Source organism: Zea mays, chromosome 5 (genome assembly GCF_902167145.1).
Source record: "Zea mays cultivar B73 chromosome 5, Zm-B73-REFERENCE-NAM-5.0, whole genome shotgun sequence".
Lineage (NCBI taxonomy): Eukaryota > Viridiplantae > Streptophyta > Magnoliopsida > Poales > Poaceae > Zea > Zea mays.
The window spans coordinates 123,186,767-123,201,289 of record NC_050100.1 but is presented as its reverse complement, the minus strand read 5'-3'; the positions used below and the strand labels follow the sequence as shown (position 1 = coordinate 123,201,289).

The window sequence follows — 14,523 nt, the reverse complement described above, 5'->3', positions numbered from 1 at the left end:
GATGGTTGAGGAGGTAGGTGGCAGTGGCGAGGGCCTCAACCGAGTATCGAGCGGGAAGAGAAGCCTAGAAAAGTTGAGAGCGCACGACATCGTTCGTCATGCGAATCATACGCTCAGCCCGGTCGTTCTGAGGAGACGTGTAGGGGCATGACATGCGGAGGTGGATGCCGCGAGAGAGGAAGAAGTCACGAGACACATTGTTATAAAACTCGCGTCCGTTGTCACACTGGATGCTTCGGATAGTGCGACCAAACTGAGTGGAGACCCAGGCGAAGAAGTGAGACAGAGTGGGATAAGTGTCAGACTTCTGACGTAAAGGAAAAGTCCACAGATAATGAGAGAAGTAATCGAGAATGAGTAAATATTACTTAGATCCAGAAATGCTGATTACAAGAGATGTCCATACATCACAATGTATCAGATCAAAAGTGCATGCTGCTCTAGAAGAGGAGGTGGGGAATGGGAGCCTAACATGGCGACCTAACTGACAAGCATGACAGAGGTGCTCAAAAGATGCTCGACAACCTGAACCAGAGGTGCTGCTGGAGAGCTTGGACATCACATCGCGGCTGGGGTGACCAAGACGACGATGCCAAGTCACAGAAGAGGCGGCCGCGGCAAGGACATGTGGGGCAGAAGTCAATGTAGGGGAAGCAGGAAGGCGGAGTGTGTAGAGCGGCCTAGGGCTGTCACGCCGAGTGAGAAGGGTCCTGGTGGCAAGATCCTTCACAGAAAGACCAAACGGGTCAAATTCCATGGAACAAGAGTTGTCAGTAGTGAACTGACGGACGGAAAGAAGATTTTGAATGATGTGGGGGGCAACAAGAATGTTGGATAAACGAAAAGGATCAGGAAGGACCGCGTCACCTACTGAGGTGACAGGAAGGGCAGAGCCATTTCCAACCACGATGGAAGAAGGAAGGGAAGGGTGGGGGAGAGGTGGAGGACAGAATACATGCGTTCGGGGTGGTGTGGTAGGAGGCACCGGAGTCAGCCACCCATTCAGAGACCGAGGTGGGTGGGGCCAGCGTCATCATGGAGAAGGAGTTGGCGAGAGACTGCATGTCCCACCCATTTGTCCAGGGCCCCCACACGGGCTGGGTCGGAGGCCCCCGAAGCGGAAGGAGTCCCTGCTGAGGCTGAGGAGGTGCCGAGGGCGCTGCCGGAGGTGGAGCGGCAAAGAAGACCAGCTGAGGGATGGCGGGGCGAGGGGCCGAGGCACCCGCGGATGGCCCAGGCCACATGTGGATGGTGCCAGTCCACGGGTTGTAGACAGATGGCCACTAGGAACCACCTGTCGTGCCTCGGTCGCCCGTCGTGCCACTACGTCCACTCTTGAGACCACTCTTGCGACCACGGCCGTGACCCACCCGGAGCCAGTACGCTGCCGAAGAGCTCTAGGCGGTGGGGGACCGAAGTGCGGTGAAGAAGAACCCCCCGGAGGCAGAGGGGGCAGCCCAAGGAGCATTGTAGAGCACCGTGGTGGAAGCGACGGTCGCAGTGGCGGAGAGGCGAAGCTCCTCGAGAAGCAGATCGTTCTTGGTCTCCGCAAAGGTTGGAAAAGGCTTCATGCAGGTAAGAATGGGCGTCACACGATCGAAGCGAGGGCTCAAACCGCGGAGGAGGTTGAGCACGAGGCACTCGTCGATGATGGGGGGCCCGAGGGTGCGGAGAGTGTCCACCATCGTCTTCATCTGACGAAAGTACTCATCCACAGAGATATCATCCTGAGCAAGCTGACGGAAGGCGGCCTCGAGGTACAGGATCCGAGTCTGGCGGTGGCCGAGGAACTGATCCTCAAGGGCACCCCAGATCCGGTGAGCAGTATCGTCCGGCACACGGACGATGTCCTGAAGTTCGGCCGTTAGGGTGCCATGGATCCAGGAAAGAACCACCTCGTCCATCAGAAGCCAATCGTCTGACGGTCAGGGGCCGCTGAGAGGACGTGGTCGGCGAGGGCATAGCGGCGGAGGGTCTGCAGGACTTGGTCGCACCACCAGGGGTACTCAGTGGAGTCTGGCGCAAGAACGTTGGTGACGGTTGCCCGGATGCTGGTGAGGTTGCCGCTTGAGCGTGAAGAGAAGCGCGAAGGGTTGAGACTGGGGCTGGCGTGGGCTCGAAGGTGTCGGCGTTGTGGCGAGCGGACGTGGGGGAGCCATCCGACACGCCATTGCCGGCGAGACGACGGTAGGTCTCAGCATACTGACGCTCGATGATGTCGACAACCACCTGCTCTTGCTCAAGAGCACGGGCGGCGTCCTAGGCCCGTTGGCGAGCAGCCGTAACGACTGAGCGGGTGGCGGCGAGAATGGCAGCAGCGTCATCCGAAGGAGCGCGCAAGGAGGACGTGATGGCGGACCGCTGGCGATAGACAGTCGTCGGCAGGGGGCAGCTACGCACTGGAGCCCCGCAAGTCGTGTCGAGTGGGACATGTGGAAACCCCGGCGCCAGCAGCTGGGAGTGAAGCAGGGCGGCATCCGGCAAGGAGAGCACAGGAGCCGACCGAGACCCGTCGGGGCCAGGGGCGGCCGCGAGGGTGGCGGATTGGGTCGGCGTGGGTGGGGGCCGCCCGGCGGTGGGGGCAGCGCAGTAGTGATGACGAAGGCGTGCCCCTTCGGTGCGTCGGGAGCAGCGATGGGGCGCGCAAGGGCGGAGACAGCGGATGTGGTGGGGAAGGGGGCCGCAGGGGGCGCGGCGACTGCCGCGGTGTGCTGACCACATAGGGGAGGGTCGCCAGGGACGCGACGGTGCTCCTGCCGCAGAGGGGAGGGGTGCCGGTGGGGTGGTGGGTACCGGCAGCACGTCGGCCGCAGGGGAGACGGGCGCCGGAGGGGCGGCAAGGCCCGACGACGCTCCTGTCGCGAGGGAGCTGGGCGCCGGAGTGACGGCGAGATCCGGCGACGCGCCGACTGCGAGGGAGGAGGCCACCGTGGGCACGGCAAAGCCCGGCGCCCGTGAGGAAGATGGCCATCGGGGGCGCCCGGCGGCCGTGAGGAAGATGGCCATCGGGGGCGCCCGGCGGCCGTGAGGAAGATGGCCATCGGGGGCGCGACATGAGCAACACGGTAGGAGAGAGGAAGGGGAGGGAAGGGCTCGCCGACGCGTGGGGAGAAGGTAGGGGGCGGCGGGGCAGCGGCGACTAGAAGAAGGGTGGGGGCGGCGGCTGTAGGAAGGGAGAAGGAAACATAAAGCTTTGATACCATGTTGCAGTATAGAATACAATACCCTAGCTGCAGGAGTACAAGAGTATATGGAACCCTAGTGGGCGGCCAGGCCCATATACACAGATACTCACAGAATTCAAATCTCACTGGGCGATGGATGAAGAGATGAGAGACATTGCATTTTTACAAGTTTAATAACACAATTCTTGAGAGAGAAAATGTGTATAAAATGGTGAACCGATTTTATTCCACAACAGAGTATCAGTTTCCTATGCGAAAACAACCCCCGTTGTTCAGTTACATAGCATCTTGCTAGATTGTTGAGTGTTTGGACTCGAGAACTGATGTAAAGACGTGTTGGCTCAGGGAAGTGCCGGCAGGACCTTCCCAGTGCAAGTTCCAAAACCAATGTTGTAGCCTTCACCCTGAAGAACCGGTAGATGGAATCAAGGATACAGCCCGGCATCACCATAGAGGCCTAGATTTGAGTTGACCAGGAAAGAAAAATTCACAATACCTTGCAGCATCCTGTCAAGATGACCTCATCTCCATCTTCTAGAAACTTGCGGGTCAAATTGCCCACTGGTATCTCCTTCTGCCCGTTCCATGTTAGCTCCAATAGACATCCGAGGGAGTCCGGTTCCTGAAATGTCACATGTCAAAATGAGATTCATATGGATAAGGAAACCCTCAGTTACATGTCAATGATAAAAGATGCAATGTTTATTCCATACAGGTCCACTGAGTGTGCCAGTTGCAAATATATCCCCCGGCCTCATGTTGCATCCATTGATAGTGTGGTGTGTTAGCTGCTGCGTCACCGTCCAATACCTGTGGAAATTGGTTTCAACAATGTGCCAATGTTATGTGCTATGGCAAAATCATATGCAGTATGGTTGATGGGTTACATCCAACTAAAACACATGAGCATTTAAAGTGAAAAAAAACCGAATCAGCAGTGTACTTACAGATGCTTGAAATTAGTTTTTGTGACAATTAGTGCAACATTTTGATCTTTAGGCTTAATCAAGACCTTTCAAAGGAAAAATAAAATAGTGTCCCAGTTAGATCTCTTTTTATGCCACAAATAACTGCGAAGAAGCTGCAGCATAACAATGCCATACTTCAAGAGGAATGTCATAGTTTATGTGATTCTTTTCAGCTAGGTATGGTAAAGGTTCGGGTTCCTGTAATGCAAAGAGAATTAGGTGCCCATGGGCTGAAGTTACATAAAATGCTGATTAGAAAAACTAACAGAATCAGTCAATGTTAGCTTAAAACTATTGATTATTTCAATAATAAATCTTAAAGACACTATTTCCTCACCTGCTTAGGAGCCTCACACATGAAAGGCTTCAAAGCATCAAGAGTAACAATCCATGGTGATATGGTGGTACCTAGAGAAATTGTAGAAGCACGGAGAATTTTCAGGTCACAATTGAAATATGAAGCCAAAAGGGGAAAAATGACGGAAGCGCATATGTTAAGCTTGCAGGATTTCTAACTTTTTTTAACTTATAAAGAGAATATCTTAATATTTGTTGAGAAATACTAAAGTTTCATAAAGGGTATCAGGTGGCTTACTGAAGCTTTTCCCAAGGAAAGGTCCAAGAGGTATAGTCTCCCAAGCCTGAATATCTCTGGCTGACATATTAATCACATCATGCAGCTCAGTATAATCACATCATGCATCTTAATCTTAAACAGATGAAAATTGAAAATAATAGAATACCGCTCCAATCATTCATCAAAGTTAGGCCAAAAATATGTTCTTCAGCATCATTGATATCAATTGGTTTGCCTAATTCATTTCCTGGACCAACAATGGCAGCCTGAAAACAACAAGGAACAAGCCAACAAGCATTATGACATAAGGTAGTGAATAAAGAAAACTATCACTAAAACAAAGCACAGTTTCCTATACTAGTCCTAAATTTGATAATCCTATACCAATAATAACTGAAAGTGTGAGGAAAACAATAACTGAAAGTGACTTGACCCCATATAATGGAGAAAAAAATAATAACTGAAAGTGACTTGACAGCTTAATTAGGTAGGTAGGCCAATTACAGCCACAAGAGAGACCAAGTACTAGGGTTAGTAAGAAGCTAACCATCTCAAGCTCAAAATCAAGCTTCTGAGAGGGACCAAAATAAGGAGCGGAGTTTCCTGTTGGATGTCCTTGTCCTCTAAAAAACAGAGAAATAATTAAACAAAAGAGCAACAGACAGCACAAAAACAGGTTTCAAGCTTGAAATAACAGTTGATGCTTTTATGCAAGTATTTTGGGATGCACACCTGGGCCTAATTACATCGGTTCCAGACACAACTATAGATGATGCTCGTCCATTGTATCCTATTGGAAGATAAAACCTGAATGAACAAATTGTACACTCTAAGTTAGTTACAGTAGGTCCCATCAATGAAGTGATTGAAAACAAAAGTAGAGTAAATAGTGACATGCAGCAAAGCATTTAAAAATCTAATCATTACCATAAAGATTGAGCATAGAAACAACCAGTGCTTTGAATGTTCATATTTTAGTCTTATCAGTAAAAAGAGCAACTGGATGATCATAGCAAGAGTAGTCAGAACATAGGATCTGATCTCAACTGATTAACATACTGCTTTTGTTCCCTGAGGGGCTCCTTTGGCCTCTCAGGTTTGTTACTAATTTCGTTTCTTCTTAATGAAATGACACGCAGCTCTCCTGTTTTGTTCCCCACAAATCCCAATAAAGCACATTATCAGAGAAAACACATTACCAATTTGGATTAACTGGAGTCTGCGGCCCTCGGAAGATGAATCCGCAGTTCCTTGCATGGTGCACAGAACAAAAGAAATCTGTGTAACCTCCAACCGTGATTGGTAGAACCATCTCGATATCACTCTGCATTATCAAAGCAGAGTATTGACGGTGATTTGATCAATGATCCTTTTGTTGTTACCCTCAGAAGAAGAAACGAGAAGACGGACTCGAGAAGCTCACCATTGGAATAAGACATTTATTCCTCAGGGCTTCGTTGTCACGCAAGACTGGCTCGTCGGCTGAAAAGCAACAAGGAGAGAAAAATGAGTATAGGTCCCTACTGGAACTGTATGTGCTGCCATCCTATGAACAAAAGAGCACAGTTTATTTTAGCCCCCTCCTACACTCAGGCTAACTGTGTGGTCAGTTAAAAAGGGCTACAAGGATAAAAGGAGAAGGGAGTAAATAAAAGAAGCAGAAGAAGACAAGAACCTGAGAGGATTTTTTGTAGCGTGGCGCGCGCCTCCCTCCACGCCGGTCGGCCCATCCCCAAGAACATGTTGAGCGTCTCCTGCGCGCACAGCACCAAGGACACCAATTATTTTATATGCACTAGTCACTACCAGACCAGTTACCTGAATCGCCTATTTCCACCCTGACACCACCAACCCACTCGGTGTAGCGAAAATCATGCTCAAACCATGCATCATCACTGGAGTGACACCGCCCGTGGCCGCCGATGCGCAACTTCGACGACGTGAGCCGCGCCAAATCCAGCAAAGGAGAGGAACAGAAGAAAAGCGCTCAAACTCACAGATAAGTTTGTTGGGATTCTGTTTCTATTTCTTTCTTATTTCCAGATCCACTCCAGGTTACAGCTTTTAGTCAAGCTAATAAGGCCGGCCCACTATTACAAAGCTAATTAGCCACATTGACACCCCAAATCCCGGCTTAACAGCCCAATTACAACTCCACGCAAAACAGCACAAAGATTAAATCGCCATACCAGTAGCAGTACTAACACTTGCCCCCCCCCCCCCCCCGGAAGAGCTTGATTGTCCCCAATCAAGAGCTGTAGGAAACCGGTTCTTCAACACTTCATAGTCCTCCCAAGTGGTAACCTCAGCTGGCATATTGGACCAAGTCACCCTTACTTGCACCACAGGATGATTACCCTTCTTCACCATCCTCCTTTCCACCACAGCCAATGGCATAATCTCTTTAACAGACAGATCAACAAGTTGTGGTAAATCAGAAAACACCGGAGAATAATTGGGAGTAAAAGCCTTCAACTGAGATACATGGAATACTGGATGAATCAAAGATGTAACTGGTAAATCCAACTTATAAGCAACCATCCCAATCTTCTGTAACACCTTAAAAGGACCATAGAACTTATAGGCCAATTTAGGACAGGGTCGACTAACCACCGACTTCTGCACATAAGGCTGAAGCTTTACCAAAACGCTATCTCCAATCTGAAACTCTCTGTCAGATCTATGCTTATCAGCCTGGAGTTTCATCCTATTTTGAGCAGCTGCCAACTTCTCCTTCAGCATACTAGCATGTAACTGTCTATCAGCCAACACCTCAGTCACAGAACTAGGAGCAACCCCAGAAAGCATAGGAGCAGCAGCAAACACAGGGTCATAACCATACAAGGCCTTGAATGGAGAACACCCCAAAGCTGTGTGATATGAAGTATTGTACCAAAATTCAGCAAGGGCCAACCATTTCTTCCAAGTATTAGGTGCCTCATGAATAGAACAGCGAAGATACATTTCCAAACACTGATTCACTCGCTCTGATTGCCCATCAGTTTGAGGGTGATATGCAGTAGTGAGAGCCAATTTGATCCCCAAAGCCTGAAACAAAGATTTCCAAAACAAACTAGTGAACACTTCGTCTCTATCGGAAACCAAAGACTTTGGTGTCCCATGCAACTTGACAATATTGTCAAGAAACACCTGTGCCACTCCAACAGCAGTGAAAGGATGCTTGAGGGGAAAAAAATGAGCATATTTGGAATATCTATCCACCACGACCAAAATAGTATCATATCCCTCAGATCTAGGTAGACCTTCAATGAAATCCAATGTAAGATCCTGCCAAGCCCCTTGAGGCACTGGTAAAGGTTGTAGGAGACCCGGATAATGCACCCTTTCATGCTTAGCATGCTGACACACCTCACATTGCTGCACAAACTGAAACACGGCTGACTTGAGCCCTTTCCACCAGAACAACCTCTTGATCCTTTGGTAAGTGGCCTCACCACCAGAATGTCCTCCCACCACACTATCATGCAGGGCTGAAATCAACTTAGTTTGAAGGGCAGAATTGTTAGCTATCCAGATTTGATCCCCTTTTCTAATAATACCTTGATGTAAAGAAAAACCTTGCTCATTAGGACTGGCCAGGGCCAATTGAGCCAATAGATCTTGAGCCTCTTTATCTGTCACATAAGCATTCAGGAGTTCTTGCACCCAAGCTGGTTTCACCTCAGTCACCGTGTGAATCTGCATCACATGACCAATCCTGGATAGAGCATCGGCAGCCACATTGTCCTTGCCTTTTTTGTAAACAATTTTGAAATGAAGCCCCATCAACTTAGCCATAGCCTTCCTCTGCATATCAGATTGCAAAAGCTGATCATCCAGAAAACTCAAAGCCTGATGATCAGTTTTAATCACAAATTCAGCCCTCTGCAAATATTGCCTCCACCTGTCCACTGCAATGATTAGAGCCAAAAACTCTTTTTCATAAATGGATAGCATCTTATTCTTAGCACCCAATGCTTTACTTAGATATGCCACTGGTCTATCACATTGCATCAAAACAGCACCTATCCCATCATCACAAGCATCAGTCTCCACAACAAATAACTCATCAAACCTGGGTAGGGCCAACACAGGAGTAGTAAGCATAGCCTTCTTCAGCGCTTGAAAAGCCTGATCAGCCTCAGGACTCCACTGAAAAGCCTTATGCTTCAACAGATTAGTAAGAGGTTTTGCAATAATCCCATAATGTCTCACAAATCTCCTATAGTACCCAGTGAGACCCAAAAACCCCCTCAACTCAGTTACTGACTGAGGAACAGGCCATTTCTCCATGGCTGTTGTCTTAGCAGGATCAGTGGCCACTCCTGTGTGAGAGATAATATGTCCCAAATAAATGAGCTCATTCCTCCCAAACACACATTTACTCCTCTTCAGATAGAACTGGTGCTCTCTCAAAGTCTGCAGCACCATCTTAATATGAGCCAAGTGTTCCTCCCATGTAGCACTATAGACCAAAATGTCATCAATGAAAACCATGACAAATTTCCGAAGAAAAGGAGCCAAAACAGAATTCATAGCACATTGAAAGGTTGCAGGAGCATTGGTTAACCCAAAAGGCATGACCCTGAACTGGTAATGACCCTGATGGGTTTTAAAGGCTGTTTTATGCTCATCACCTTCCCCCATTCTAATCTGGTGATACCCAGCAGTAAGATCCAGACTAGAAAAATATTTAGTACCAGCCAGTTCATCCAGAATCTCTTCTACAAGCGGCATAGGAAATCTGTTCTTAATGGTCAAAGAATTTAATTTCCTGTAGTCCACACAAAACCTCCAAGTGCTATCTTTCTTCTTAACCAACAATACCGGAGAAGCAAACGGGCTTACACTAGGAACAATAAGACCAGCCTTCAACAAAGCAGCCACTTGTCTCTCAATTTCATCCTTGTGAAGAGGAGAGTACCTATAAGGTCTGGAATTCACTGGTACTGCTCCAGGAACCAAAGGAATATGATGATCATACACCCTAGCAGGAGGTAACTGAGAAGGCACTTCAAACACATCTCCAAACTCCTGAAGTAACTGCTGAAGATCCCCCTGCTGCTGTACTCCCTGATCTGCAGACACCTCTTCCAACACCACTAAAGCCCAAATATCATTCCCCTTCCAGTCTCCTCCAATTTACGACCCAAATCATTTCTCTCCTTCGCAGCCTGTTCAGCAACTGATGCCGCTAATTCAGTCCGCATCATGATTTGTTGCTGCACCCTCTCCACATCCTTCAACCTGCTACTCACTCCCTCCAACGTCTCAATAACACGACTCCAATTCTCCTGACTAACTCGCTCCCCATCCGCCATAGCCTGTAACACCAAACGAGTCTGTACCGATGGTTTGGTTGCGGGCGCCGTAGTGATGAACTGGATGGACCCAGCAGAAGAAGAAGTCGCCCACGAACCGCCAAAGACGAGGAACAGCACGTGGAAGAGGATGAAGACGCAGCCGACCCCGAATCCGATACCAGATGACACCGCCCGTGGCCGCCGATGCGCAACTTCGACGACGTGAGCCGCGCCAAATCCAGCAAAGGAGAGGAACAGAAGAAAAGCGCTCAAACTCACAGATAAGTTTGTTGGGATTCTGTTTCTATTTCTTTCTTATTTCCAGATCCACTCCAGGTTACAGCTTTTAGTCAAGCTAATAAGGCCGGCCCACTATTACAAAGCTAATTAGCCACATTGACACCCCAAATCCCGGCTTAACAGCCCAATTACAACTCCACGCAAAACAGCACAAAGATTAAATCGCCATACCAGTAGCAGTACTAACATGGAGCAATCGAACCAAATCAAAGGCCTGAGGAACAGAGCAGGCACCTGGTGGAAGCACGGGGAGCCGGAGAGCGCGGGCCCGTCGAAGAGACCCGCGTCGGCGACGGTGGCGAGGTCGAGCGCGAAGTCCCCGATGGCCACCGGGGGGAGCGGAGCCTGCGGTGGCGACCCCCGCCGGCGGAAGACCCCGAAGGGCAGGTTCTGGATAGGGAAGTGCGAGCCCGCTGCCACCTCCACGAACGACCGCAGCAACTGCTGGCCCGGCTCTGCCATTGCTCCCCCTCCTCCTCCGCTCTCTCGTGGAGTCGTGGTCGTGGCGGATGGTGTTTGGTTTGTTGGTGTCTCGATCATCTTGGCATACTCCTGCCCACAGCCACCCAGGCTCCCAGCCACAGGCCACGACAACCCGCCGTGAAAACTGAAGACCAGCAGACAGCAGGGTTTACTAAACCTTTTTAAGGTAAAAAACCCCGGAGATAATTGTATATTTGTGACTCTAAACATCGTGCTTCGTACAAATGTCATTCGAAATAGTTTCTTCGTAAAAAAAGGACTATAAATATATTCTAATTGATTATACTACCATTTAACGTGTATTATATTTTTTTATAATTTATTTCCATGTATTTATCATCTAAGAGTCAAAATTGCCCCTACCTCTCACTCGGTTCATCTCTGAAAAGAATAGGCCAGCGTCGATCTCTATCTACTACTACTAGTATTACAATAGCAGTATGTTATGCATCGGCGGGTTATCATGTGGCTTCTGATATCTATCTACTACCTCTCCCTAGGTTCTCCCTCGGTTCAAGTTTGTGATATCATTTTTTATTCTTTTTTCGTCTTTGAAAATCCAAATGAATCGGCGACCGTTTCAAACAAGAGCAGCCCAGCCGCTTGCTTTAGGGACAGAGAAGTCAAACAACGACTAAAAAAAAACGATCCAAATGGTATGTTATGCATCTCAAATTAAACACCAACCGCTTGCTTCCATACATACCACACATACAGTAGCATGAACATCATAGAGGACAATAGCAGTATCAAAATAAATGGATTCATCTCATAAATATTTGTCGGGTACCGTAATTAGGGGTACCCCCAACACTCTTAAACATGGCTGGTAAGCGCCCTCAACACAAACCGCAAAGACTGATGGGCACGGTTCAGGTCAAGACCTCGTCTACCAAGGGACGCAATCTCGCCTCGCCCGAGCCCGGCCTCGGGCGGGAACAGTAGTCCCGGACGAATTCAGCCTCGCCCGAGGGCCTCCTCAGGCAGTGGGCGCTCAGCTCGCCCGAAGCCCAGCTCGGGCAGGCTTCGTCGTGAAGCAACCTTGGTCAAATCACCTTACCAACCGACCGTATCGCAGGCGCATTCAATGCGAAGATCGCCTAACACCTTATCCTGAAACGCGCGCCGCAGTCGGCAAGGTCGAAGTGACCGCAGTCACTTCATCCCTTCACTGACCGCTCGCCCCGCTCCGACTGTTGTGCCAACCACCCGGGTAAGGCTGACAACAGCCGAGTTCAGCCTCAGGCGCAACAGGAAGCTCTGCCTCGCCCGACCTTAGGCCTCGGCCTCGGGATGAGGTCTCCGCCTCGCCCGACCCCAGGACTCGGCCTCAGCCTCGGCCTCGGGAGGAATTGCATCCTCGCCCGACCTTAGGCCTCGGCCTCGGGAGGAATCGCATCCTCGCCCGACCTCGGCCTCGGCCTCAGGCGAAGTCTCCGCCTCGCCCGACCTTGGGCTCGGACCGACCGTGCCACAGGGGATACATCATTACCCTACCCTTAGCTAGCTCAGGCTACGAGGGAACAAGACCGGCGTCCCATCTGGCTCACCCCGGTAACAGGTAATGATGGTTCCCCGCGTGCGTCCATGACGTCGGTGGTTCTCAGCCCCCTACGGAAGCAAGGAGACGTCAGCAGGATCCCAGCCGCACCGCCAGCTGTGCTTCTACAGGGCTCAGGCACTTCTCCGACGGCCACGTTATCGCGTAACAGGGCTCAAGCACTTCTCCGGCAGCCACATTGGCATGTACACAGGGCTCAGACACTTCTCTATCGGACACGTTAGCGCATGGCTACACCCCCCATTGTACATCTGGACCCTCTCCTTGCATCTATAAAAGGGAGGTCCAGGGCCTTCCTGCGAGGGGTCGCGTGGGGGGAACGAGCAAATGAACAGACTCTCTCTCTCTCTCTCGCGACGCTTGTAACCCCTACTACGAGCACCCCCGTTGCGAGATAATACAAGACGCATTCCCCCCTTGTGTTCCATCTTGCGCCAACCCATCTGGGCAGGAGCACGCAGCGATAAATTCACTGGTCGGCTCGGTCGAGGGTCCCCCGGGCCCGAGACGCCGACAGTTGGCGCGCCAGGTAGGGGCCTACTGCGTGTTAACGAACACCTTCCCGTTGAGTTCCAGATGGGTAGTCTTCAGCAACCTCTTCAGCCCGGGACGGTGCTCCGCTTCGGGAGTCTCGAGTTCATGTCCCTCGACGGCAGCTACGACATGGTACTCCTCCCCTTGCAGCACGACAACAACGACGGTCGTCAGCTCGCCCAGCGGCGGCGAACTCGACGACGTCTTCCCCCTGTGGCGGAAGAGCAGTATCCGGGTTTGCCGCGCCACCCTCCTCGCCACAGGAGGAGGAGACGGGGCAATCGTGGCTAGGCAGGAGGCGACACCTCGTCGGCTGTCGGTCCAGAGCGAGTCGACGACGCCGGCACCCCAGCGGGGGACGTGTCGGCCGTTGTCCTCGCACCTGAGACAACGACGGATGTCGTTTCCCCGCAACGTGCCAACCCCAAGCGGACTGATGACGCCAGCACTCTCGCGAAGGACTTGCTGGACGTCAACCTCGTACCTAAGATGACGATGTATTCCATCCCCGACGCGACTTCACCACTGTCCATCGATCAAAATGTACCGTCCGATTTCCACCCTGTCCCTTTTAGATTCAGCTTCGATCCACCAAACGACCCCGCTTCGGTGAGCGCTTTCGTAAAGGCATATCCTAACCTTCCGGGGTACCATATGTGGTCAACCTGGGACCGACTGACCGTTGTCTCAACCTATGGGCCCCCAGGTTCCGAGGAAGAAGACGACCCCGACTCCGGTTGGGATTTCTCCGGGCTCCGTAATCCCAGTGCCATGCGAGACTTCATGACCGCATGTGACTACTGCCTCTCCGGTTGCTCTGATGATGGCCACAGCCTTGACGATGAGGGTTGTGGCCCAAGTCGCGAATGTTTCCACATCGATCTAGGGGGGTCACTATAACACCCTGAATTTAGGGGTATAAAATTCCTTTTCTAATATCCAACAAATTCAGGTTGTTACTCTCTCATTTCTCTGTTTTCCTTATCTTTTCCCAAAAATGGAGAATTATTTTTGTTTTATACCGGCATAATCCTCGTAAAATAAAACTCTAAGAGGTCCTTGATTGTTGCATGGCATGCCGAGGCATATTTTTGTGTCGAATTATTGTGTTTGGGCATCAATTCAATCTCATTAAATATTTGAATCTTTGATTCAAAAACTATATTTAGATTTGAAGAAGAATAAAAAGAAGAGAAAGAAAAAAAGGGAAACAACCACCCAGCCAGCGCAGCCCAGCCCCCTGCGGCCTACCCAGCGCGCGAGGCCCACCTGGCCCATCCTGACGCCGACGCCTCCCCCAAACCCTAGCCGCCGCATGGCACCCCTGCCCAGCCGCCGGGCCCACCGGTCGGGTTCCTTCTTCCTCGCAACCACCCCCTCCACTCGCATGCCGCCAATCGTGTTGAGCCCCACGACGCGCACAAGAAGCCGCCCAGTCCAGTGCACGTCGAGTTCCTCTACGGATCGAGCTTTCCTCTAATGGCGTCGTTGCTCCGTCCTTGGACTGCTCCCTGGGCGCGCGCCGTCGTGCTCAGCGCCGCCACCTGCGTGCGCTCGCTCGGCCGCCTGCGCGTCGCCCGTGCGCGCCTGCATGCGCGCCCACGATCCGCTC

The 14,523-nt window shown here is 50.8% G+C and overlaps 1 protein-coding gene across 1 annotated transcript; it reads right to left on the bottom strand.

Moving 5' to 3' along the window:
• Positions 1-3,374: 3,374 nt before the first annotated feature.
• On the bottom strand, positions 3,375-10,890 carry LOC100192910 (fumarylacetoacetase). Its single transcript, NM_001138097.1, has 14 exons — positions 10,568-10,890; positions 6,406-6,484; positions 6,154-6,212; positions 5,930-6,054; positions 5,463-5,537; positions 5,278-5,353; positions 4,897-4,996; positions 4,749-4,808; positions 4,491-4,561; positions 4,289-4,351; positions 4,133-4,197; positions 3,899-3,995; positions 3,682-3,807; positions 3,375-3,589 (listed from the first exon to the last, which is right to left on the bottom strand). Exons 1-14 carry the CDS (start codon positions 10,871-10,873, stop codon positions 3,527-3,529), a joined length of 1,365 nt encoding a protein of 454 aa, NP_001131569.1. The 5' UTR covers positions 10,874-10,890; the 3' UTR covers positions 3,375-3,526.
• Between the last annotated feature and the right edge of the window lie 3,633 nt (positions 10,891-14,523).